This window comes from Chionomys nivalis, chromosome 23, assembly GCF_950005125.1.
Source record: "Chionomys nivalis chromosome 23, mChiNiv1.1, whole genome shotgun sequence".
Classification (NCBI taxonomy): Eukaryota; Metazoa; Chordata; class Mammalia; order Rodentia; family Cricetidae; genus Chionomys; species Chionomys nivalis.
The window spans coordinates 25,591,150-25,618,689 of record NC_080108.1 but is presented as its reverse complement, the minus strand read 5'-3'; the positions used below and the strand labels follow the sequence as shown (position 1 = coordinate 25,618,689).

At 47.0% G+C, this 27,540-nt stretch overlaps 1 protein-coding gene across 1 annotated transcript in view; it reads left to right on the top strand.

Annotated features, from left to right (window-relative positions):
* Adamts17 (ADAM metallopeptidase with thrombospondin type 1 motif 17) overlaps window positions 1-27,540 on the top strand; it is a 300,342-nt gene that overhangs the window by 79,983 nt on the left and 192,819 nt on the right. The window contains exon 7 of the mRNA XM_057756616.1: window positions 1,106-1,149. Within this exon, the coding sequence (XP_057612599.1) occupies window positions 1,106-1,149 (44 nt within the window). The remainder of the gene's footprint in view (window positions 1-1,105; window positions 1,150-27,540) is intronic.

The following is a 27,540-nucleotide window of genomic DNA, read 5'->3' as shown; positions in this document are numbered from 1 at the left end:
CCCTTCATTTCATCAAGAGGGGTGAACACGAGCCCATGGGCCATGCAGAGCCAGGGCTGAAGTAGGCTTTATACCTTTACTTTCCCACTCATCCTCAACTGCACTGGGAGTTCTCTGTGAGTTTTAAAAAAGATTCTTAGAAATGGGTTTTTGTAGCCTTCCTGTAGATACAGTTAATGGCCCTTACGGCCTTCCAAGCTGAGTGACTTGGAGATGCCACTACAGTTGATGGGTAATTAATTGTCTCTGATCAAAAACACCTTTTAATTTTGTTTCAAAATCTTGAAGGAATAACTTTCTAACAACTAAATATGGAGAAGTTAGCTGTAAAGGGGACATCCTGGGCTGGTGAGGTGGCTCAGTGGATAAAGGTATTTACCGCCAAGCCTGGTGCCCTGCATTCCATTCCACAACCCACCTGATAGAGGAAAAGAACTGACTCCCTCGTACTTTGTCTTAGTTAGGGTGTCTGTTGCTGTGAAGAGACACCATGGCCATGGCAACTCTTATAAAGGAAGACATTTAATCGGGAGCTGGCTTACAGTTTCAGAGGTCTAGTCCATTTTTGTCATAGCCAGAAGCATGGCAGCATACAGGTAAATACCATAGTAGAGAGGTGGCTGAGGGTTCTACATCTGAGTCAGTAGACAGCAGGAAGAGAGAGAGCAGCGCTGGGCCTGGCTTGAGCTTCTGAAACCTCAAAGCCTGCTCCCAATGACACACTTCCTCCAACAAGGCCACACCTCCCCCAACAAGGCCACACCTACCCCAACAAGGCCACACCTCCTAATAGTGTGACTTCCCGTGAACCTATGTGGGCCATTTTCATTCAAACCACCACAGAACTTTACATGTATACTATGGCACATGCATGCACACCTACAGATAATCCCCCCTCCTGAAATCTACGATGGGGCTTTTCTGTGTGGTAACTAGGTTTACCATTTAGAACTGTCATGGATGGCTTACTGTTGACAGATATTGCTAATTGTCCAAATTAAAGCGCCAACATTTCAGGAACACTAACCAATATTGATGTGGTATCTTCCTGTCCTATTCCTGCAGGGTACCACGTATATCTGATTGTACCTTTTTATCCCCCCAGGACAGATTTCTGCGTTCACAAAGATGAGCCGTGTGACACTGTTGGTAAGTTCACAGTTGATGATGTGTCATGGGGCCTCTAGTCTGCAGGAGTCACCCCCACGTCCCCACACAGTTGATGATGTGTCGTGGGGCCTCTAGTCTGCAGGAGTCACCCCCATGTCCCCACACAAGCTTTGTGTTTTCTGTTGCCTCTCTTCATGTAAACTGATTCCTTGGCTGTATTCTATTCTTTTTGCAGGTAAGTTTTGAGGTTGCCTATGCCAGAAGGCATCTAGATAAAGGGTTAAAAATGTATAACAAGTCGAACCAAGGGCAGGAGCTGCCAGGCTGCTCTGAGGTATCTGGAGCAGAGACGTGATGGTCTCTAAGCATCTAGCCCACCCCGACCGTTGGCTTGCTAGTCTCAACAGTACTGAGACATGCATGCGGTGCTGGAGAACACAGGATTTCTTCCCTTTTCTTCCTCACCTGTCCCTCGCCTGCAGGTTTTCTTCCTTTCCTGTGTTCAGTGAATCCCGCACTGTCCTTCGGTTCTTAAGGTTTCATGCAGAAACCTTCCTTCTGCCAGACGGTGGTGGTGCACTCCTTTAACCACAACACTTGGGAGGCAGAGACAAGGAGATCCCTGAGTTTGAGGCCAGCCTGGTCTACAGAGCAAGTTTCAGGACAGCAAGAGTTACACAGAGAAATCCTGTCTCGAAAACCAAACCAAAGCACACTTTAATCCCAGCACTCGGGAGGCAGAGGCACGTGGATCTCTGTGAGTTTGAGGCTAGCCCGGTCTACAGAGCGAGTTCCAGTCAGGCTCCAATGCTACAAAGAGAAACGCTGTCTCGAAAATTCAAACCAAATCAAACCAAACAAAACAAAATAAAAATAAGCCTTCCTTTAGGTGTACACAAAGTACTTATCAAATAGAGGGAGTATCCATGGTTCTCCAGAGTCATCTTCCATCACATGCGGGGAGGTCCCAAATATTGTATTACCCAAAGAAAAATTATGAATCTCATATGTTCAGACGCTTCAAGTTACAGAAACACTGATGGGGAGTCAAAAAGAATTAACATATCTAATGTTGTAAAATCCAGATGTTAGCTGCCTGTTACCATGGAGTCTCAGTTATGAGTGACCTTGGCCTCTGCCTTGGCTCTACATGACTGAACTGAGTAACTTAAGTTTTTTAAGACATATGGTGACTGCCTTGATTAGGTGATTTAATAAGACCCTTTAAAATCTGGTATGATAGCCAACCTTCATTTTACACATTGAAGTTTATAGTTATTTTATTTTTTTACTTAATTAGTATTCAATCAGAGAACAAGATATCAAAAATCAGCCAGTGGATGTCTGCACTTTGCCCCTAAGGACTGGCTCCATGATGGAATCTCTGGGCAAAGATAATATTAGTCTTGTTTTGCTTGTGGGGTACCTGAGCCCTGCCCAGGGGCAAAAATGGACCATGTAAAGCGAAAGGGAAGTGTGTGACCCACGCAGTTGCCCCTTCCGGCATTCACCAGGCCCTTGAGTACCGCCATAGCTCCTTCTGGAGTGTGCCTCTGCCATGGTTGTCTCCTTGCCTGGGCGCAGGAGGCATTAGTTCCTCATCCAGCCCTTGCCCTAAACTTCCTCATCCCACAGAAGCCTGTGTGCTGAGCGTGCTGAGCCTGGATCTCCAAGCCGTGTGTCCTTCATCACCTCCCGGGGAACTTGAGAACTTCCTTTGTACCCTGTCGAATGGTTACTTTATCACAGGGAAGGAATGAACACAGGTGAAAGAAGCAGCTTCGTGTCTGAATAGTACGCACTGACACACGTGCGTCTTTTCACATGGTTGATAGCTACTGATTGTTTCACTGTGAATAGTGAAATACCCTTCTGATATAAACTGATTGTGCATAGCTCCCCCTATGGAAGACAAGTAGCTAATTCTAATCAAGTGTTTTTCTCTTATCGACTCAATACTTCCATACCACTTTAAACACTTTACTCATGAAATTTTTCCATCACAAAATGCTGCAAGGTCAGTGTATCTCAGACCTTGAGAAAAACTTGTGCTTCACAGCCCTGGAGGCCACTGGTCCAGGTCCCGCAGTCTGCAGGTGTCTGGTCTCTGATGAGGATGCTCCATAGCCTGTAGATGGCTGCCCTCTTACCATTTTCTTCTGTGCACCTCTGTTCTTTCTTATTCTTATAAGGACATCAGTCATTTTTGGATTAGGACCCACCTTTATGACTTCATTTAACCTTATTTAATTCTGCTTCTCAAAGACCTGTTACAAAATATAGTCATATTGAGGATCAATACACCACCCTGTTATTCTAAGGGTCATGATTTAGTCTATAGGATTGTTCATTTGACACCAAGCCACATATCACCAGTTGGTACCTGATGTCCCATGTGACCTCTCTGGCATTCACATCTCACTTCCTAACGAGACACATCTTTTCATAGCAGGGACAGGTTGAAGTCATCCTTAATGTGGTAGCTGGTCACCCGAGGGATGAGTTTTATGCCTCCTATCTCCCAGCATGCATCTTTCTCATACTCTGGTGGTTTTTAACTTTTACAAGGGAGTTGGACATAGGGACATGGCCTTTTATTATTAATAAATGCTTCTTTTGATGTGCCATGATTCACTTGAACATGTTATCAAATTGTTTTTAAAATGAGGTAATCTGATAAACATTTTAAAACTTGGGCCATCACAGTCACAGACCAGCCTCAGACTCTAATTTCTCTGTGTGAGTGTGTGTGTGTGTGTGTGTTGTGTGTGTGTGACAGAATCACAAGAAGTGGTCAGATAAGTAGAAAGGCTGTTAACTGGTTTATCTGGATGTAACTCCGTGACAGGTGGAGGAATATCTGTGTATAGTCTTAAGGAATTGTCTCCTAGGGGGATCCTTCCTTTGAATGACCCAGTTTAGATGGATGTCATTCATTTCGTCTTGGTCAGGTTGATGTACCACAGTTTTGGAATCTTCCTCACCTTTGGACTCTTCCTCAAATCTGTCACAGTAGACTTGAATCTATTCTGAGCAGAAGTAAAAGATTGATGTTTAATTATATATTCATTGTCACAGGGCACATCCTCTAGCCTCTGCCAGATCCCTCTGTTTACCAGTTTTACTGGTACTCACAATTGGGCTTTGACCACCTTCTATGGGTGTGTGGGGGCTGTTATTAAAGCTTTCAGTTTGGGGGAGGAAATGTGAGTGTCTCTAGCTGTGGGTTGTAGGATTTAGCAAGTTCTGCCTTCCTTATAACAACTAAAGCTCCCAACATCCATTTGCAAGAGTTAGTATTGAGTGCGTATGAGTATAGCATTCTGTTGGTATTAGGGCATGTGTCTCACAATCCCAGTTATGACTGTGGTATTCTATCTGTATTAGGGCATGTGCCTCGCAATCCCAGCTTGGATTTCTTGGTGGAAGGCCACACATCCAAGAGTTGAACAACATCAACTGTCTTGATATGGTTTTGAGAAGTAGGTTACCAGCTGGGTAGGTAGGGAAGGGGAGTTATCTGGGAAAAGTTAGGAAAGGGGCAACTATGACCAAATACATCCTACAAAATTCTCAAAGAACTAATTTTTAAAATGAGGGGGGGAAAGGGTTTCTTTGAAAGCTAGAAAATATATACTTTAGTACACCAATTCATCACTTAACACAGTTATCTTTAGATGTTGGTAGAGCATATTTAAAATGCGGATTAGCATGTGCTGGGATGCTGGGAGCGTCTTCTGAAAGATCATTTAGAACAAAGGAGAGTGTGGGCGACCCTCCTGGTATGGCTGTTGTTAGCATGCCCTAGGATAATGCTCATTGGATAAAATGTACATGAACGTATGCATATAGACACGTGCACACATATGTATGCATCTGGTACAAGTGTGCAGCTTGGAGGGGGCAGTGTCTACTTCTAGTGTCTGATAGTGTGACTCAGCTTTGTCTGTGTCTGTGAGTTCTTCCAGTCCTCAGCTTGTCTCGTAAGAGCCTCCCGAGGAGACCTGTCTGCTTGGAAGCTACACTGTAGTAGAAACACTCTGTGTTTGGCATATGGCTGGGCGTCCTTAACTGAAACCACTTGCCCCAGGGGACCAAGTTCAACATGTCTCGCATTTCCTGCCAGGGTCTCTGTTCAGATTACATAGTCACTAGACTGTATTAGGAAATGGCAAGAATACAGATGTATGTTTTGCATGGGTTGGAATTCTATCAGCCCTTTGGAGATGTGGAACCAGCATTTAGTTTAGAACTATATAGAAACCAACAAAACATGTGGCTGTGGCTAACTGCCTTTGGGATTATAAAGCAGGAGTGCTGAAGAAGTCAAAGAAGCTCAGCACACAGGATGTCCAACTGGGGACCTGACGCACAGGCTTGGACATTGACTGCAGAACAGCAGCACCATTGCCTTAAAGGGGTGTGTGAGTGAGTGTGTGAGTGTATGAGTGTGTATGTATGAGTGTTTGCATATGAATGTGTTTGTGTCACTGTGCATGTGTGTGTGTGAATGAGTGTGAGAGTGTGTGAGTGTTCATGTGAGTATGTGTGAGATGTGTATGTGAGTGTGAGTGAGTGTGTGAGTGTGTGAGTGTGAGAGTGTGTGAGAGTGTGAGCATGCGTGTGAGTGTGTGTAAGTGTGAGTGTGTGTTTCATTTTTGAGATTATAATATAATTACATAATTTCCATCTTTTCTTTCCTCCCTCGAAATCCTCTCACATCCCCCTGCTTTCCATGGCCTCTCTTCATTAATTGTTGTTGCATGCTTATATGAAGAAGTGTCTTCCTAAAGACGTAAATACAAGCTGTTCATTCTGTATGGTGTTAATGTATGTGTGCTTTCATGGATGACCATTGGTATTGGCTAACCAATTGGTGTGCTCTTCCCTGGGAAGGACCATCTCTCCAGCTGTCAGCACTCCTTAGTTGCCTGTAGTTCTTTCCTGTGTAAGGCTGGGCCTCCCAGGCTTTCCCTGTCCAGTTTAGCATGTCTATTGTTGTTGTCCTTGTTCAGTTCATGTTTGGGCAGTCATGTTGGTGATGGCATGAGTGTAGTTTCTGACACTCTTTGGAGACACAACTTGCATCCAACTCCCTTGTCTTAACTCCCATCTTTCAAAAGCATCCTTGAGCCTAGGCTGTAGGAGCTGTACAGTAGCTCACTGAGCCTCGGCTGTAGGGGCTGTACAGTAGCTCACTGAGCCTCGGCTGTAGGGGCTGTACAGTAGCTCACTGAGCCTCGGCTGTAGGGGCTGTACAGTAGCTCACTGAGCCTCGGCTGTAGGGGCTGTACAGTAGCTCACTGAGCCTCGGCTGTAGGGGCTGTACAGTAGCTCACTGAACCTCAGCCGTAGGGGCTGTATCCCATAGGGGCTGTATAGTAGCTCACTGAGCCTTGGCTGTAGGAGCCGTCTAGTAGCTCACTGAGCCTGGGGTGTAGGGGCTGTACAGTAGCTCACTGAGTGGTTCTCAAGGGTTGTGGGTGAGTTCCTTTGGGCCACTGTGTTCAGACCAGCTGTGAGAGGACCCCAAAACATATGTTTTCTGGTCAGACACAAGATACTGGGAACACTGGTGTTAGGCCAAAGGCTACCACCTTTTCATTCTCAGCATGGCCTTGGTGTGACCGTTTTCAGAGGTGCTCATCGGTTCCCTCTATGTTACCATTTCTCTTGGAACACTTTATGGTTAGCTTGGAAGGAAGTATCATCCTTCATCGTATTAGTAAACTTTTCCTACTTAAGTCATGACCCTTGTTATATCTGTTAGAATCAAGTAAGAAAGTCCTTCACTAGTGGACTGGGGAAGCAGTGTTATCAATGGGAAATGAGGCCATGTGATAATTCTATGTTGTGAGACAGCTCTTGTAGCTTGTCGGAAGCCACATAAACAGAGCATATAGTGGGGTGTTGTGTGTGCAAGAGAGGCATGGAGTCCAAGGAGTGCCCCTAGGGGCTCTGTGAGAGCAAAGCCTTCAGTGCTAGTTGGAGGAAGCCGAGGAAATTCAAGGCTGAGAGGCAGAGGGGACTTCCACAAGAGCTTCCTCATGATCCCTTTGCCATCTGCAGGGCTCCGTCTTCAGGGCCCCATCCTCTCCACAGAGAAGGCAACTCCTCCTGAAGGGTCTTCTTTGGAAGAAGAGAGAGCAGAGCTCAGTCCTGTGGTCTGACCCTGGTTCTTCAGTTAGGTCTGAGGTCACATCTTGATTTGCTTCATCCTTTGCGACTTACCTCCCATATCCAGATGTAATCTCATCTATACAATGGAAACAATAATTCTCAGGGTCTTTATCTATCTTTTGTTTATGTGTGTGTAGTTGTAGTAGCTTATGTGCCTCCCATGAACTCAGGATCCTGCAGAGCAAAAGAGGGCATTGGATCCCCTAGAACTGGAATTACAAACAGTCGTGAGCTACCATGTGGGTGTGGGGAATTGGATGTGGATCCTCTGGAAGAACAGCTAATGCTCTTAACCACGAAGCTATCTCTACAGCCCCAAGAGCCCTCTTGGGGTTCTTACGGTGGTAAATGGGATAACTAAACAGATCCATTGGTTTGGTGGTTTTCAAGAATCAGAAAGTAGGCTTGGAGGGGTGGCTCAGAGGTTAAGAACAGATGCAGAGGACCCAAGTTTTGTTCCCATCACCTATGTCAGATGGCTCACAACCACCTGTAAGTCTAGCTCAGGGGATCTGGCACCCTCTTCTGTTCTCCTCAGGTTCATGCACGCATGTGGAACATATGCATAATTAAAACATACAAATCTAAAAAACAATCCCACCCCAAGCCAGGAAATAGCAAGTGGCCCAGAGGCTGTGGAGAAGTGGAGACTCTTGTAAACTGCTTGTGGTCTGGGGGCATTTTGCATTTCCATTTTGTAGGGAAAACAGAGCAGTGTTTTCTCCCCCGAAATTAAAGTATAATGCATGAGTGTCAGTTCTGGATGTATAATCAGAAGAAGCAAGAGCAGGCACTCAAATCACTGTTTGCACACTTATGTTCACGATGGCGTTATCCGTAAGTGTGCGCCATGGATCAGTGCAGCATGGCGTGCACGTATGGTGGGAGGGTAGGTCTGCCGTAAGACAGAAGGACATTCTGACACACTGCATCGCGAATGAGCCTTTGGGACATCATACTGAGCAAAACAAGCCAGTCAGAAAAGCGTACGTGCTGTGGGATTCCACATGCATAAGGCACCCAGAGGAGACTATTCTGAGAGACAGAAAATGGTCATGTTCAGGGGCTGGGGGAGGAGAGAATGGCGAGTTATTGCTTGATGGCCTCAAGTTCCAGTTTTAAAAGAGTGTTTGTGATGGTTAGATTTAATTGACAGCTTGACCCACTGTAGAGTCACTGGGAGTTCATCAGTAGTGGTTTTTATTGGGTTGGCCTGTAGGTATTTCCCCAAGGGATTTATTGGGTTAATTGATGTAGGAAGACCCAGTCCACTGTGGTTTGGTCCTGAAAGATAAGAATTGAGAAATTGAGCTAAGTACTAGAGACACACACACCTTCATTGCCTCTGCTCTTGACTGCCGACATGATGAGCTGCTTCAAGTTCTTGTCTTGGCTTCCTCACAGTGATGATTTATGGAACTATAAGCCAAACAAACCCTTTCTTCAATTGGTGAGGGAGTTTTATTACGGTGACAAAAACAAGATCAGGATTGCCATGGGTGACAATTAATGAATGAATTTATTGCCACTGAACTGTACACTGAGAAATGGTTAATACATTAAGCTCTGTGTTGTGTTTAGTTGGCCATGATGGAGTTTATGTTTGTTCTGATTTTTTAGGTGAACCAACAAAGAGAGAAATTGTAAATATGATTCTGTAGAATTTTGATTTTTTAAAGACAACTTCACTTGGAGAACAATTCCCAGGTCGAGGGGAGTTCTTCCTCTCTGGAAAGAGGAATGGGACTCTAGCTGGGGTGCAGACAGTGTCAGAAGGGGGAAGGATGGCACCTTCACAGGCTGGAAGGCAGAGGAGAGGAGAGCCAGGGCAAAGAGAGGAAGGGCACATCATGAAGTGATGCCCGGGATGAAGAAGAATCTTTTTACTATTTTGAAGTTTTCTTTTTGGTTGTCAAGCTGTGCTGTGTGGCATCAGAAAATAGGGCTCAATTAGAGCGACCACGAGGCTCGCAGGTATTTTTGGACTGTGGGCAGTCCACACTGCATCTGGCAATGAAACCGCCACTTTAGTCGAGCCATGAGTTTATTTTCTCTGCAGCTGCTCAGCCATTGGACTTTTGGAAGAAAGAGTTGAGGTCAGCCACCAAAGATGTTGTGGTGCTGGGGACTGCCCACAGGCTCAGCTTCGGGTGGCCTTCGAGTCTCAGAGCTGCAACTTAAGGGAGAATGTTTATAGCTTGCACAGTATCTAGACAGTTTATCAAGCTCCCTTGGGCACTGTGAGTTTATAAATTGAAGAACCCTCAACCCGCTCTTGTGAAATTGAAAGTTGGCAGTGAATTTTTAACCTCCACTTCTTCATATATACGATGTAGGAAATCAGAGTACTTTGGGAGGGCCAAAGATGGTTCAGCCAAGGCAGTGGTTCTCAACCTTTCTAAAGCTGCAACCCTTTAATGGAGCTCCTCACGGTGTGGTGACCCCCAACCACAGAATTATTTCGTTGTTACATCAAAACTGTAATTTTGCTGCTGTTATGAATTGTAATATAATTATCTGGTTTGCAGGATATCTGATACGCAACCCTGTGTCAGGGTCATTTGACCCCCAGGTTAAGAACTGTTGGGTTAAGGAAACTTTCTGTTCTCTGTTGAGCAGAGACAAATCCTTGGTCCAGTCTTTAGGAGTTCAGTTCAAGTGTCGTTAGTGGGATTGGTTATGGGTGGTTGTGATCAAAATGTTATCACAAGCAGGACTATATGTCATGGTTAAGAAAGAGCTGAGCCATGGTTAGGAAAGGGACTGGCCACCGCTAGGGAAGCATTGAGCCATGGTTGGTTAAGAGTGGATTGAATCATAATTAGGACCTGACACACGGTCCAGGGTATCATGGTAAATATTGTTAGCGGATAGACACAGGATCGTCCCCCTGGGGAGATTAAGTTTCTCAGTCTTCCTGGAAAGAACCAACAATAGCCTTCTGTCCAGTGGAATGAGATTGGAAGTGACATATGGTATTTTGAGGGTTTTGCCCTTACAAACCTCCTTGGCAATCTTGCTTCATTGGTCATCCTAAGGTCATCCAAGGAACTGGCAGCTGTGGTCTCCGAAATGCTGGGTCTTTCAGGAGTGAGAAGAGTGTGGGGACACTGAGATTGGGGTTCTGTTTGGCAGCTCTTAGCTCCCATGTTTAGAAATGAGGAAGTTGGAATTTCCCTAAGATTCTCTGGTTTTCAGGCATTGATATCTACAGACCCTGAAAACTTTGGCAGGTGATTCCTCTCCCCTGAGAGGTGCAGGACTTGGATGATTTTAGAGGATGGAGACAAAATGGCCTTGCCCCTAAGAGGAGGTAAAGCTAACTCCCTCTCTTCCATCATCGTAAGTATCTCAGGTAACACAAGGAAAACAAAGAGAAATTTGATGTGTACATGACATTTATTGGAGGACTCAGTGATGAGTAACTCAGAGGGGCTCTTAGGACTTGGGCTTCTGAGCTGCTCAACAAATGAACAATACCATGTTTAAAGTAACAAAACAAAGGGAAAGATTTTGCATTTCTAGACTAACAAACTGTGGGATGATAGATGTGGAGGAACTAATTCTGCTTTGCCAATCAGGGACTGGCACAGGCCTAGAGTTGACCAAGCCAGTGGTCCTTCCACAAGGCTTGGTGGGTCAAGAAGCCTGGTCAAGCATGGACTCGATGCTGGTTCCATGGCTCCAGAGTCATTCTCTATGGCTCTTCCCCTCAGTATTGAAGAGAGGTCCCTTTAATGCTTGTTCATTACACACCCTGTGTCTCCTGTAGGGATTGTCTTTCTATGACAATACACCTGAAAAAGTAAATTACAATGGAAGAGAAGCAGTTAGTTGTGGTGGTACACACCCATAATCCTAGCATTCGGGGTCTTAAATTCTAGGTCAGTCTAGGTTCTAGGTCAGTCTAGGTTCTAGGCCAGCCTTGAGCTATACAGCAGGATTTTGTCTGAAACAAATTTTAAAAAAAAAATTGAGAGATGAAAAGTTGCATAACTCATAATTTCAAAGGCTTGAGTCTGTGGTTGGCAGAGTCATTGATTTTGGGCCTGTGGTGAGGCAGGGCATCATGGTGGGGAACACATGCTAGAGAAAAGCTGTTTATTGTACAGAGCAGAGAGAGAACAAGGCCCTGTTCCCAATATCCCCTCGGGTTATAATCCCCAACTTCCATCCTGCAAAGGTTCCACCACCTCCCAATAGCATCACAGGCTCGTGATCAAGCTTCTAAAGCAGCATTTCAGAGATCCAAACCGTGAGAAGCATCAACACAATCCACCATATTACGTGCTGGGGAATAAATGGTAAGAAGAGCCAAGTCCGCTTTAATTTGTCCTTGGGAGGCTGAAGAACTTTGCTCCAGCAGAGCCATCTCCCTTGCTGTCTTAGTCCCTGTTCTATTGCTATGAAGAGATGCCATGACCAAGGCAACTCTTATAAAAAGGAAACATTTAATTAGAGGCTTGCTTACAGTTTCGGAGATTTAGTCCGTTTTCATCATGACGACACTCATGGTGCTGGAACAGTAGCTGAGAGCTACATTCTGATCCCCAGGTCAAGGGAGAGAACTGGGCCTAATACCAGCTTTTGAAACCCTAAAGCCCAACCCCCCCAGTGGCATACTTCCTCCAATGAGGCCACACTTACTCCAACAAGCCACACCTCCCAATCCTTCAGAAACAGTGTCACTCCCTGATGACTAAACATTCAACTATATAAGCCATGGGGGTCATTCTTATTCAGACTACCACACATGTCCCCGGTAATCTTTTCAACTAAGGCTTTATGTTGTTAGCATATGGGGAAACCGAGACACCAAAAGGATACACGTTTCATGTAAAATGATCTCCCTCATGGGAGACAAAGCTGGGATGGGCTAACTCACTGTGATGCCTGGGGGTTAATTCTTAGTCCACCTCCCAATAGTGGCAAGCTGGGACCAATCCTTTATCACGTGGACATTATAGGGCATTCAGCACCAAACTGGAGCCATGAGCGGACCGTAGAGTGTAGGCAGGTAAACGGTAAAGGAGCAGGGCAAACAACTGATGGAGCCTTGAAATTTCAGTTGGCGTGGCCCAAGGCTTTGCAGAGAGGGAACAGTTTGGAAAGCATTTGTAACACCTTTGGCTTGCCAGGGCTTCTGGAAGTCCTGAGTTGTCAACCTAGTGTTCTCTGTGAAGGCACCACAAGGGTCTGCACAGTGGGCCTCCTGGATGGGCACAGTCGGACTCTCTGGTCCCACTCCACCTTTGCTGCTTAAGTAGAATCAAGAAGACCCCCAAGAGCTCAGGATCCCACTGTCTGCAGCAGAGCAGGGTAGCCCCTGGCAGGGTCGCCCACAGGCTGTGGCTCAAAACCACACCTTCCCCCATCCTGCCTCTCCTGAAGACCAACACTGGGTTCATGGAAAATCTGATGAGGTGGCAGGACACTGGGGCAAGGCCATTCCTTGGATGTGAGTCAATATCCTAATGAGCATGGACACCCACAGTCCCGGGAGGCGGGTTGGTTACCATCTCTAATCCGGGTCAGCTGTGAGAGCACTACAGCCTCAACCGGGAACACGTGGGAAGGCACTCGGAAACACACATCATCGCCGCCTTCTATAAAAGAGTAAATGTTTAAGACATGCACACAAGGCGTAATGAAATAACAGTAAACAGTGAGCAGGCTACTCTAGCATCAGACTGTCCGTGCCAGGTTTGTTTTAAATTAACAAACTCCCACAAGGAAATAAAGGACCCTTAGGTAGAATAACAGAACACAGGGGTTCTCAAAGTGTCGTCCCCAGATCAGCAGCTTTAATGCCAACAATGCCACTCAGATCCCTCAAATCTGGTGCCTACAGGTAGGGCCCAGCGCTTACTTTAAGGAGCCCTGAGGTGGCTCACGTGCATGTTAATCTCAGAAACAAATCTTACCCCCCAAGAAAGATGATATGGATCTGCATTACAAGACAATACAAATCCGCCTATGCCAGAACCAGGCTCCTTGTCACAGACGTGCCACCAACTGTTGACTACAGTGACCTGATCTCAGTGTTCCCTGTTCCACAGGCGTTGAAGCCTTTGTGCCGGTGGAGAAAAAACTCCTTGGAGCTAATGACTCTCAAAGGGGGCCACCCTAGGCTCCAGCATTGGCAAAAATCTGTGAAGTTCTGGGAATTCTCAGTTCTTCCTCTAACTCTTATGTATTAGAATCCCCGAAGCCAGGAGTGGGTCAGCATGCCATGTAGTCACAAGCCCTCTAGTGACTATATAGTCAACTTTCATAGACACTGCTCTAAATCTTGGTGACAAAATCAGACTCTCCCTCTGCCCATTGGGGTGGGGGACGGTGAAGAAGGGAGGATGCACCCACAAGGACCTGAGCTTGCATACTTAGGAAAAATCAGATGCTGACAACTTGATGTAAAACATCCAAGGACTGACTAGGGTTATCTCTCAGCATGTATGGAGTGTCTAGACTTGATTCCTGGCCTGGCAAAACACAAAACAGTCAAAACACACGCATGCGCGCGCATGCACGTACACAAAAACCTGAAGAGGAGCACTGGGAAGCCCCTAGTGCCTCTGCCTTTCTTCCCAGTACAGGCCCTAGGTGTGGTTTTTCTGGCAGTTGGAATCAGCTCATGTCTCAGCAGACATCAGAAGCCATAGCCAAACGCTCTCCTCACACCTCGGTTGGCCGCCTCTTCTCAGGTTGCTGCGGCAGGAGGCATGGGCAAGCGCCATTGTGTATAGCACAAGGCTGTCTTTCACAGCATCCAGGGTGTTATTCCGTGTGAATGATTCACTTTTTTTTATTGTCGTCAGTACAAAAATCAGCTGCTTCTTCCCTCGTGTTCCTGCTGCTCGCCTCTTGTTTGGTTTCATAATATTCCAGATATTTTTCTATTGTCTCCTGTACCCCATGGTTACAAAATCAAACAGGACAAAACAGCTGTGCAAAGGCAGCGGAGGGGGTGGGATGCAGGAGCAGCCACGATGGCTCATCTCCCTCCTTGGCTCAGCTGCTGATTAAATGGAAGGCTTCCCAGAGAGGCAGCAGCAGCAGAGCGGCTGGGGAGTCCCTGGGGTCAGCCGCACAGGCCGGTTGCAGGGGTTCCTGAGCCATAGAGCTCTGAATGCCAAGATAAACATAAGTTTCGAGATAAAGTCCCAACCCCAAGAGGTTTTCCTCTTGGAAAAGGAACCTGTCAGACAGTCAGTGTGTTGGAGAAGGAGGCATATTTGCCCACGCCCAGCTCTGCAAGCGCTGTGACAGCTGGTGGGAGCTAGGGATACAGGGGTTAGGGATAGGGCTAAGGGAACAGGATGGAGTGGAAGGAGGTGCTTCTAGGGACAGGTTGGTTCCTCCCTTTACCACTGTGAGGCCTCGGACTTAAGGCTTTTTCCCTCCCGAGTTTAACTGTGATGGGCACAGCAGACAAAGTGGTGCCGTGGAGCGCGAAACCAATAGCCAGCATTCGTCACGGTGCCCGCCTACCTTGCAGTAAAGGGTGGGTGTGTCTTATTAACTGCTTAGTGTCTGGGAATGTGGCTCAGTGTCATGGGCATGTCTACTGTGCCCATGGCCCTTGTTCTGATCCTATCTCCAGTACTGCAAAAGCAACACTTAGTAGTTAACCAGACGTTCTATTGGCTTTATTTCTAAAGATGCCTGATAAACACTTTGAATCTACCACCATTTCCTGCCTGCTTTAACTGTTGTCAGTATTGCTGTGGTCAGGGCCTGCGCCCTGGCAACCCTCTCAAGCGAGGTATAGCCACCTATCCTCAATTAGCAATAGTGAAAAGCAGAATGGGGAGACTTTCTCAATATGGCCACATTGGGAAGAAGTGACCATTTTCTGGGTCCTGACATGAGGTTTAGACAGAAAGCTAGGGGTGTACATAGCTGAGCAGCCCTGTCTGGTGCAGGCCTGCCCACTACTGCCCACATTGCCTCAGCTCCAGGCCCTGCTGCGAAGTGAGCTGAGAAGTCAGAACTCCGTGAGACCTCTTTCCCAGAGATGAGTTCCTTCTCTGGCTGCACTAGCATGAGATTTCTGGAGCGGTTACAGTTTCTCGGAGATCACTGTTCAGTAGTCTTACGTCCAAAAGGAAGGACACAACTGTCTTTTTAGAATATCTTCATTCCTGGCGGGATGGGCACGTAACTTCAGCATCTCTTACTATGCTCCCTTTGGCTATATCCAGCATTTCCTCTGGTCCGAGCTGCATTAGGCTCACCTGCCAGGTCTCTTCACCTACTACAGTCTTCTCATCAGTGTGTATGGTAGTTAGAGACTCCAAAAGTCTAAAGCTGGGCACTAGAGAGCTGGCTCCAAAGTTAAGAACACTCACCGCCCCTCCAAAGCACCCAGACTTCATTCCCCAGCACCCACATTGATCAGTTACAACCACCTATAACTCCAGCAGGAGGGGCTCTAAGACCCTCTTCTGGCTTCCTCAGATACACACGGCATATACTTACACACACACACGCACACACACACAATAGAACTTTAAAAATAGAAATCAATGGCACACACACACACCACTAAAACTTAAAAAATCGAAATCAAGTAATACAAGTTCCTGGCTCAAGTCCCCCTTCTATCATATTTAGGTAGGATCCCAGAGCCCATAGCTCCTTCACTAACTTTAATTCCTGCTCCATGAACGTTGGGCCACCTGCACCAGCCACACTGACAACTCTCCTTAGCCCCCTTGAGTCCATCTTCATCTTGTACCTCACTGTTGCTGCTCCGGGTCTGGCATGCTCTTCCCCTGACATCTCTGCGGCTCATTATTTCTCCGCCTTGGGTCTCTATTCAGAGAGCCTCCAACAAGCGAGACAGAAGCAGCCTTTCCACCCCACAGGGACCATCACTCGTATCTGTTTGCCTCTGTGACGAGCAGGCAAGCCTCACAGTCCCTTCTGTGCTTCAGCAACAAGCACACGAGAGAAGCTGCTATTTGTTGGACCTTGGGTTATTGCTCTCGTTTTGTCCTTAAATGTCCCAAAGTATTAAAGTCTCAGTTCTCAGCCTGTGGCCCTGTCGAGAGCTGGAAGAACCCTAAGGACATGGGTTCAATGGAGGAAGGCTGGTTTATGGAGGTAGTACCCTTGAAGGGGATATTTGGCTCCTGGCCCTATCGTCTCTTCTTGTATCTCTCTGCCATTAGGTGAGTGGGTCTCCTTAGCCATATTGTCTATAAAGATGTCCTGTGCTTTCACAGGCCCAAAGCAACAGGGGAAGCCGATTAACATATTAGCATGTTTTTACGACAATGATATTGAGTCAATGCTGTCTGGTTACCTTCTAGGGACTTTGCAGTTCCTTTTATTAATCCCTGATTTATTGTTTTACAAAAGAAAGAAGACGATAACTTCCTGAGGAATTTCTAGGAACCATTTGATATGATAAGTAAATAAACTTCAGATTTAATTGGTCTTTATCAAATCTTTGATCCCATCTTTGCTGTGTAATGTGGTCAGTTTGGCAGGTTCTAGAGTTCCCTTAGGGACAAGCCTCTGGCCAGTCCTTGAAGGGTTCTGTAGTTTAAGTTAGCCTGTGGGGGGGGCATGGCTATTAAACGTAAATTAGGTTTACAGAGGAGGGAAGATCTGCCTTCTGTGGGCAGCACCATTCCTTGCGCTGTGGTCTTTGACAGAATAAAACTGTGAACGTCACTGCCCGTGAACAGTCATCTTCTGCTCTCTGAGTGTGGATGCCATGGAAACAGCCCAGCCTACCTTCCTTGCCTGCTGCCATGGCTTCCCTCCCCTATGGAGCAATCACCAAGAACTGCAAGTCAGAGTAACCACCCCACTCTGAAACTGCTTCTCATCAGATTTGGTCATAGGGACGAGAAAAGTAATCTAAACACCTTCCCCTTGAAAACCAAAATCAGAAAATAAATCACCAGGGTCAAAGATGTGCCCTTTTGTTGGTGAGTGAGACATGGGTGGTTCGTCTTCTCTGAGCAGTTAATACACACAACAGTTCTTAAAATACACCTAAGCCAGTGTCTCTTCCACACCACAAACTGAATGAGGACTTAGTGGGGTCAGACACGAATGCACTGTCTGTGTGGATTTATGGGTCAGGTCATTCCCCTTACAAAGGAAACAGGCTTGTGTTGGGGGTGAGTGACTTGTACAGTTTACCCGGAGGAATTGAACAGGGGCACACCATGGCTCCCTGGGGCGAAACCTTCAGTTTGAAGAAACAGTGGGGAAGGTAGAAGTATATTTTGATTGAGGAAAACTGGCTTGTTGAAAGATATTTAGCCCCTCTGTGTGACTTGGTATTAGCCCAATAATACATGAGTGCATGTCCCAAGCCGCTTTTCACCCCTCAGCCGTCCAGACCCTGGGTCCACGCCAGGCCGTCAGCCTCATCTCACCGTGGGGAAAGGAATGAGACTTAGAGTGTGGAAGTGTCCACAGAGTGGCCAACCTCTTCTGTGACTCCCTTAGTAGGCAGTGATCCTAGCGAGGTGGATTGCTCCGGGCCAGTTTTTTGTTGGCTCTCCTGAGGAAGTTCCATATTCTGAGATTCACAATGAATCCGGAGCTGCCATGGGCCAGGTGCTCCAACCCCACCCAGTTCTTCTATCTGTACGGTTTTGAACATAAAGCTGCTTCATTACTTCATCTGTGGACTTGGGAAACAATTCCAGTGAAGCTAGGCTCATCCTCATCCATTTTGTGAATCTAGTAATTTGTAGAATAAGTCTAATTTCTAAGTAAAATGAAGATCCAGGAATTAGGTATGGGGATAGAGAAAAAGAAGGGGTGCCAGGTTTATTTTGTGTCTGCTCAGCCCCAGTTGGGCTCAAAGGAAGAAAAATGAGGAGTCCTAACTAGAGATCACTCAGCTCTCTGTGATCTGAGGATGGCTGAAGGATGACGTAATCCCATCAGGGAGGAATGCGAGGCCAGGAAGCATGGTTCAGAAGGAAGTAGACAATAGGAGACCCTTTTGGACAAGATTCTGTGAGTTCAGGAAGAGCCCAGAGTTGGCCAGCCAAGCAAGTCATGCAGAACTAACTGCGTTCCTCCAGCCCTAAGACAGCCTTGGGCATGCTGGGAAACGACAGTGTGACATCAGTCCCGTTCGAATCCCATGAGGACATCAGCTCACACAGCCTGTGCAAAAGTGGCCTGCTCACAGGTGGTAGAGGACACTGGCATCACTGCCAACAGGAGTTGGCCAGATCCTCCTCCCTTATCCCTTCTGGGCCTGGCGTTTGAGAAGTGCCTGCCTGATGTTCTATGAGAAGGCGATTATTGTCTGGGGAGTTCCAGCGGCTGCTGGTTTATGAAATAAGAGCCATAGGCACACAGGGAAGTTGCCTTTAATGAAATAAGAATAAGTCAAAGAGTGAGACACGGGGTTGACTGCCAAGAAGCATCTCACTTAAGCCTCACTTAAACTTTCCATTGGATTATCTGATGATAAGTAGATGCGCCTTGAGGATTTCATTGTCTTTGATAAATGGCACACGTTCAAACTTAAAGCAACGCAGGCCATAGCATGACACAGCCTGGGAATTAACGAGGCGCACCACCGCTCTATCCACGGCACTTTAATTACCGCAATGGAAGTGTTTGTCTTAAAGACTGTTTTGGGTTATTTGTGCCCTGGGATGTGCGGGTGGGTGTTCAGGCTGCATTCCACTGGGAAGGGCTTCCAACAGCACGATTCCTTTTGGTGCCAACCGAGTTTTCAGTGCCCGGAGGAAAGGATGGCTGCCATCCAAGACCTACCTTGCTATGTTACTAATCCTTCCCTTCCTCCCTCGTGGACCATTCTTGTCTTCTGACTGCTGGGAGACAGAGTGATGGCTTCCTAATTGGGTCCCCAGGCAGAGTCGTAGCACCTGTGTCTGGGGGTGTTTGATATAAACAGTAGACTTCGCATCCTCAGGGTAAGATGAATTTCTGTGCTTGTGCGTGTGGGGGTGTGTAACTATTTTTGAGCATATCATTCTTCCAAGCATTCTAGTTACCCACGAGGCACCTTCATGAAAGCAATAAGATGTAGCCTTTAAAACACAGTCGTCACTTCTTCACCCCACCCCACCCCCACCATTTTAAGCATTTGCTGAGCCATTGAACTGCAGGTAGTGTTAAATTCTAATCCTTTCTCTCTAGCTCAGGCTAAGAGGTAGATGCTGTGGAAATGCCCTGACCAGTTAGACTCTGCTATCTTTGGGGAACCTTGTGGCCAGTGTGCTGTTGTTGTTTGAAAACCATTCCCATTGCAACCTATTCCCTCCCCTGCCTGGTCTCTGCAGCCATCGCAGTCCCCAGACGCCTCCCTCTAGTGGGTTTGGCACTGGCCTCTGGGCCTTCCTGTCATAGACTCCCTTCGCACTCTGTAGCAGCATCTGAAGAAAGTTACACGTGAGGATCTGTGAGTGCTTAGCCTGCCCCCATCTCCAAACACTTGTCTAATACGTCTTATAGAAACCTAGAAATCACCTTGAGGCCCCTGTGAAGAAAGGGTATCCTGAGGGTGGTGTCCATGGACAGCTCCTGGCATGCATTTGTGTTCCTCAACTATTTTCTAAGTTACATGCTCTATTTATTCCTGAGATTATGCAAGCTTGGCCAGGAAGTTTCTAGAACTTCAGCCTTGGCTAGATGGTTGGATGTGGAGTAGAATGAGTTGAAGCTGACAGATACTGTGCCAACCTGTCTGCTTGAGCCTGGGAGGGAGGCTGGCACAGTTGCCTTTTCTCCACATTGGTTATTTCAGATGGCTTTGGGCAGCATTCGGATGCTGGCTAAGAAGGCAACATTTGACTCTAATCAGAGGGCAGTATCCATTACTCACTGGTGCTTAGTACTCCACCACCAGGAGGGTCCTTGACTTTCTCCTTTGCTGTGTGTATGTATGTGCACACATGTTTACAAATGCACATGTGAGTATGTGTGTGTGCGCCTGTTTGTGCATGTGAGTGTGTGATGTGTGTGTGTCACGCACATGCATGAACTCACTTTGGGTGTTGTTCTTCAGGAACTGTTTGTGTTGTTTATTTTTGAAACGGGGTCTTTCACTGGCCTGGAGCTCACAGAGTGGGTTAAGTTAGCTGGCTGGCCAATGAACCTGAGGGATCTGCGCATCTTTAACTCCCGGCACTCAGGTGGCAAACTCTCATTTCCGTACCTAGCTTTCTTGTCTAGGCTCTGAGGATCTAACTGAGTTCCTCGTGCTTGCAGTTCAGGCACCACAACAGCTGAGCTGTCTCCCCGTCCCTGTCTGGTCTTCAGAGGAAGCTGTTTCCCCATGGGCAGGTGGAGAGGACATAGCATCTGCTTCTCCCAAGGCTCTGCTGGTGTGTGCGTGTTGTCAGTGTGTGTTATCAGTGTCTGTATTGTCTGTGTGTGTGTTGTCCATGTGAATGTGTTGTTGGTGTGTATGTGTTTCCCATGTATACATGTTGTCAGTGTGTATGTGTTGTCCATGTGTGTGTTGTCGGTGTGTGTGTGTGTGTTGTCAGTGCATACATGTTGTCTGTGTGAATATGTTGTCTGTGTGTGTTGTCTTTGTGTGTGTGTTGTCAGTGTGTACATGTTGTCTGTGTGTACATGTTGTCTGTGTGACTATGTTGTCTGTGTGTATTGTTGGTGTGTGTGTTGTCAGTGTGTATGTGTTGTGTGTGTGTGTTGTCAATATGCATGTGTTGTCAGGCGTGAAGTGGGCAACTTTGACTGAATGTGTGCTCCCCTCTGGATTGCCTAGTGCTGTGTGGTCAACTGATGTTAGGCTGTTTAGAAAACAGTTCAGGAGAGTGGAGGCTATCAGTTTAGTGGGAACAACTTTGCTGTAGTTTTCAATCCACAACCCCTCTGCCCATGCGAAGGCTGGGCACCAAAGGAAGCAAAGGGCACCTAAATGAATGTGGTTGTCCTGTGGACCTGGATGTGAGCAGAAATTCCAAGGCCCGAGTTCTCAAGGGAAGGCACAGATGTGACTCACACCACAGCAGAACTGAACAGTGGCTGGTGGATGCGTGGCTCACAGCCATCTCTCCCATCAACACCTGGAAATGGTGCAGCGAGATCAGCAGGGAGGGAGTCTTGTGGCCTGAAGTGATCTTTTGAGTCCTGTTCTCTCACTGTTGGGCTGCTCAGAGCTTCACACTGCATGGGCTTCTCCTTGCCTACTGAGGACATGGTGAGCTACCATGTTGGAGCAATCAAGGATGACTGGTTAGAGCCACACCCCCAATGGAGCGTGCAGCCAAGTTTGGTCACAAGTTCAGTTTCCCTGCTGACAATGCTGGTTGCAGAATAGCCGTGGATATTGGACACAGCAGCGACTCCTCTCAATCTCTGAAGTTTCTCGGGAACACCATCCAGCTTCTCTCTCTGCAGCATCACAGACAGACAGGATGGGCAGTGATGCTGATGTGCCAGATCCACCTCAGGTTTCCATCTACCTACAAGAAGACCAGGGATTGGGAGAGCTAGTGAACCATTGGCTCTTTCCCAGGCTGCCAGGCAGACGGGTTACCCCTGCTTCACTTTGGCACAGGGTCCTATAGCTCCCGGAGAATGTAGTCCTTACAAGAGTTTTGCGAGAGTGGTATCTCAGTGGCATGCTTTTGCCAGCATAGATATGTTGCTCAGTTTCCTGTGGTTACTCATATCAGGATGTCCACGTGGGCCTGGCCAGCATCCACATTTTCTCAAGACCACTCTCAGAGCACCCATTCACTTGACCTTCCTCCTCCCTTGACACAAGTCCATATTTTAAGGACCAGTTCACTTACTAATCACTTTAAACTCTGTCTTACTGTAACACTCTGCCTGAGGCCAGGTAACTTGTAAATAGTAGAGCTTGTTTGGGGCTACAGTTCTGGGGGTTGCAGATCTGAGAATGTGCTGTTCACATCTGGTAAGAGACTTCTTGCTACTACACAACATGCAGAGTTGCAAGGCAACATGCAGCAAGCATGCTAGTTTAGACCCCTCCCCCTTTTCTTACCAAGCTGCTGATGCTGTCACAGGGGCCCTATCTATAGTCTTAATTTTTTCTATCCCACCAGCCAGCTCCCAAATAACCATATGGTGCCTTCTTATTAATTATGAGAGCTTATCCAATAGCTTAGGCTTGTTTCGAAGTAGATCTTATAACTTAAATTAATCCATTTCTAGTCATCTGCATTCTTCTTCATGGCTTTATTACCTTTACAGCCCATGTTGCTTTCCTGCTTTCTCCATGCCTGACTGGAAACGCTATGTATCCTGCCCTTCTTCCCAGCATCCTCTGCTCCTAGAAATTCTGCCTAGCTGTTAGCCATTCAGTTTTTTAGTAAACCAATCAGAGTGGGTATGCCTTTATACTGTGTGATCAAATATCTTGCAACACCCACCCTCATGTCCTGGATAGTTGCAGTTGGCTCACAAAGATCCCACCTCTAAGCAGGAGTAACAGGAACTTGGGGGTTAAGTTTCCGCATGAACTTTTGGAGTATTTAGTTAATGAATTCACTTGGGTTCATAAACTCTTGATACCCGCAGTGCTGGTGTCTCAACGGTGTGTCACACAGAAGAGTCAACTTTGGGATGTTTACAGTCTAATCAAAGAGACTGCCATAAAAGAAATGGACACACACATGCACACGCACACACACACACACACACAATCTGGGAGATTCTCTAGCCTAATTTCATTGATGTCAAAGATTATGATGTTAAAGGCTATGACTTCCTGAGATCCTTCAGTGAAAGTCATGTCATAGTAGAGATCCCTAAGTTAAGAAAGACTCGGTGGAGTGGCATTTGGTAAGGAATAAATACAAGGTGGCCCCTTCTTAAGGCCCTCAGGCACGAATGAAATGCTGTCAGTGAGTAACCAGAGAGGAGGCTGTGGAGGTGAAGCTTCAGGCTGGAGGAGGGAAGGGGAGAGAGGAGGGGTGAGGCTGGTCGGCTCTGCTGAACATGGAGATTTTATCTGGCTACAAAGCTTCACTGTCCAGGATCTATGGTCAGAACAACATGGACACAGCTCTGTTTACTTCCATGGAGCAAAGCCAGGAATGGAGGCAGGTGACTGAAGGTGACGGTAGTGTCAGAGGTCTTGGCTCACTTTGAACCTGACAATTGTGACTCCTTTTGTTCTGCATTCCCTGTGTGCTCACCACTGGGCCATGAAGCCAAGTGCGGCAGACTATTGCCCTTGGCCAGCATCTCTCTTGACCTGCGTCCCTCAGAGCAGTTGCCCTGTGGGCCTTCCCCCTTGACGTGTGTGTGTGTGTGTGTGTGTGTGTGTTGCATTAACAGCCTTCATGAAACCACGAGTTTGCCAACATTTGGCTATACAGCCAATCTGGGACCACCCACCCACAGACTTTTGGTTTGCACAGTGGTGGTTGTTTCTATGATCTGGCCATGGCCAACCAGTTTTCTCTGTTGTTTAAAGTCAAGTTCGTGTGGATTTAAATATAAAGAGAAACTGGAGGGAAGTGGATAACCAGAGCTTTCGAAATCAATGGGGTTCAAATTTTAGGGTCAGTAGTAATGATCTGGAGGTGAGTGAGGTGAGGTGATGGGGGCACAGGGGGCTCCTGGCGACTTCTGGTGCTCCACATGTGGAAGATGGGAAAGGGCAAGGGTGTCCGTTACCTTCACCAGCTGGCATCTGGCACAGCTCCTAACACAGAAGGCAGGAATCACCTGTATGAAGGTGGAGAGCTTTGTATGGAGCTAGGGTTGAGGCGAGCGGCAGAGGAGAATGTGGATAAGCAGACAGAGGGCAGTGTGTGTGTGTGTGTGTGTGTGTGTGTGTGTGTGTGTGTGTGTGTGTGTGTATGGGGCAGTCCTGAGGCCACCTGGGGAAGAAGAGGCCAATGCAGGCAGCTGCTCGTTTCTTACCTGTCCATCAGCACCTTCACCTTGGTGACCTTTCAGACAATAGATGGCATCACAGATTTGTCTGACTCCATTGTACTGAGTCACAAAACCATATTGGACTTCACGCAGTTGTCATCTTTGAGGATCACGACCGCTGACTGTCAGGTGTCATCCCCGAGTTATGACTCTGCACAGAAGCTGCTGCGGCTGCTTTTCCTGTTAAACTTAACCCGTTATTGGTCCCTCTGCCACTCAAGAGGCCTCTGCTGCTAGTCTTTTTTCATGCATGTTTCTTTGTACCACAAATTCGGTGGCATTAGAAGTTTTCATTTGGTGGCCTACTCTAGAGGGTACAAATACATATTTCTGGTGTTGCATACCTGGAATTTCTAGGATTACATATCTTTGGGGATGCAGGCCCTGTCTTGATGGCTGTAGACGGGCTGCCCCAGTGTCTTCTGCTTTGGACCTCCCTGGCTAACTTGAGAGCATTCTCTACCATGGAGAGGTTGCTCAGAATGGTGGCCACCGTGCTCTAAGCTCTCCATGTTCAGATTTGTCTTTGAGCAATTAGGCAATCTCCTCTAGGTTTTCATTCCTTGGTGGGTCCTCCCATGAGCGATGCCCAGACACTTGGCTACTATGTTGTGAAATCATAGACATTTTCAGACATGAGAATGGTTCTTTGTGTTCTTCTCTCCAACTATGAGAGGAGAAATGAAGATTTTTCTAGCTCGGTGAAATCCCTGCTTGTCCCTCAGAAGGCTTATGCTGTGATAACTGAATGCTTTTCTAGCAGGGTAACTTTTAGGACTGTGTCTCTTGCTATAAATAGAAGTACATAGATCTCTTTGGAAATTTAAACTACATCACCGCAGGTGCTGCTTCTGGGGTTCCTGGGTCAGATGAACGTGGTAGCTCCTTTGTGGGGTTCTTGAAGTTTCACAGCCTTCTCTGCTGCCTGCTCCTCCGATCTGTGGAGGATCCATCCCTGGCAAGGAGAATTGTAGAGAGCCCTGAACAGGCTCTCTGTAACTTGAGGGAGCCCCCCCTTCCTGGAGTTCCAGTGCTGAACAAAGCATCCTGTGTCCCTTGAAGTCTTTGGAAATCTGATCCAGCCAAAAGGGTAAGGCAGGTCTGAGGGGTGGCCTAACAGACAATGGCCCTGTGAGGAACTGGACCCGTATAAGCCAAGTGAGCATTTCACCTCTACAATAGCCAGCATTTTCTCCCTTAAATCCCTCTCAAGTCTGCCCCCTCCCCAACTTGAGAATTTGTAGTGGCTATGAGATGACAGAGTAACTGTGTGTGTGTTTCAGACAGTTCTTTTTCTCTCGTCAGCACTTACCATAAAATGCCTGGTTACAGTGGAAATTCCCACCATGAGCTCCCCCCTCCACTCCAGCTATGAGAGGAGGCAGGGTGGGTGCCCATCATCCTCGCAGGCTCGAGTCTGATGTGTTCATTGTGTGATTGCATAGCCTGTGGTCATGTCTGCACTGACATGCCTATATGCAGGGGCCACCAGCGCAGCTCTTGCTGGAGTTCTCATTCATCTCAGGTTGGGTGGCTGGCTCTTTGCCCTGCTCCTGGTATCTTGGGAAGGCATTGGTGACCCTGTAACAGGTGCTTGGGGGCCTTACAGGGACACTGAATTAGAGAGGTGGCTCCATACCCATTCAAAAGCTACAGGCTGGTACTTCAGGGATGGATGCATCAGCCTCAAGCTTATTTTTATTCTATTTTAATTTTTTTCTAATATTTAAGAAAAATATGCGTTTATGGACCCATGTTGCTATTTGGAAGAATCTAGCAACTTCAGGCCCACATCCCTGTAGGGAGCTCCTGTTGTTAGAACAATGGCCGCCACCCCTTTCCAGTTCCCAGCTTGCCTGTGTTCCCACCGTCCCCACTCACCTCCCTTCTCTGAGACTGAGTGGCAATAGCCATTACCCTCAAGTTTGTGCTGTTAGTCCCCACAGGCTGCAGTGAGAGGAGCTGGATGAGCTGCTTTATTCAAGTATTTATCAAAAATGTGGAAGGGGAAGAATAGAAAAAAAATATGAGCATATTCCTTTGTAGAATTAAATCACAGAAGGCAGCCTTTTGCCATTAAAATGTCATCAAAGGGCCAGGGGAGATGGGTCAGTGGTTAAAGCATTTGCTATGCAAACATGAGGACCAGAGTTCAAATCTCCAGAACCCACTTAAATGCCAGACGGGATGGCAGTCCACCTGTGAGTCCAGTCTCTAAAGGTGTAGACTGGGGCTCCCTAAGAACAAGCTGGCTTGCAAGATTAGCCATCTCAGTAAGATGTGGGTTTGACTGACAGCTCCTGTCTCAAGAAATTAAGTCAAAGAGGAATGGAGAATGATCCTTGACATGAGCCTTGGGCCTCTACATGTTTGTGCACACATGTGCATGTGTATCCATATTCATGCAAAGTACACACAAAAGCACACATACATAAATGGAAAAGGGGAAAAATCTCTGCAGGGTTTATCTACAACAGAAGACCATTATACATACAATTACCTTAAGACACTTGCCAGGTCCCCAAAACATTTGAGTTAATAACTCTAGCCCTACACGGGCTGTTTCTCATCGTTGGGCTTTTGGGGAGAATGTTTTTTCATTGAGGCAAGCCTGGTATACCCAGAGAAATTTTTCTCCCTGCCTCTGCCCACATATGACTCAGTCATTACCTATATCCCCTGCCCTAAGATGTCCAAATTTTGCCAAGGTAGACACTCAGACCTTTGGTGCAACAGGGAACGTCCGAAGCCCATGTGCTTGGTATGAAGAGGCCATGGTAGCCGCCCAAGGGAACATGTCACGGGCCCATGTTCTGCTCGCTTGGCACCAAGACTGGGTAGACTAGCCTCTTCCAGGGCAAAGCTGCCAGAGCTTTCAAAGGATAGTGCAGAACAAAGCCACCCTTGTTCTTATCAGGTCTCTGTGTTCTGGCCTGTCATGGTCCTATTGATCCAAGGAAGCTGGCAGGAGCATCTGACCTGCCTGCCAGTATGGTATTAGGAACAATTGAAAGCCAGGTGCCCAGACTTACTGCAGGGTCGTCTGCCCAGTGTGGCACCTCCACAATGCTTACCTGGCGCCCTATTTCCTTTCCAAGTTAAGTTCAGGTGTTTATAGTGTAGTCTACGTTGAGTCTCTGGTACTTACAAAGAAGTAGGCATGATATGAATTGCTGGGCTGGTTTCAGCAATGAGATCTAACTGGCATCAAAGAACCCAAGGCTAAGGCGTGGTTTGGTTTAATACGGTATCTGAAGGCAGACACAGTCCTATGGCTGATTGGGTCACCATCTGCATTAAGAGTTTTAACAGGCCTCTGCAAGGCGGACACTCAGCATCCCCAAAACTGCA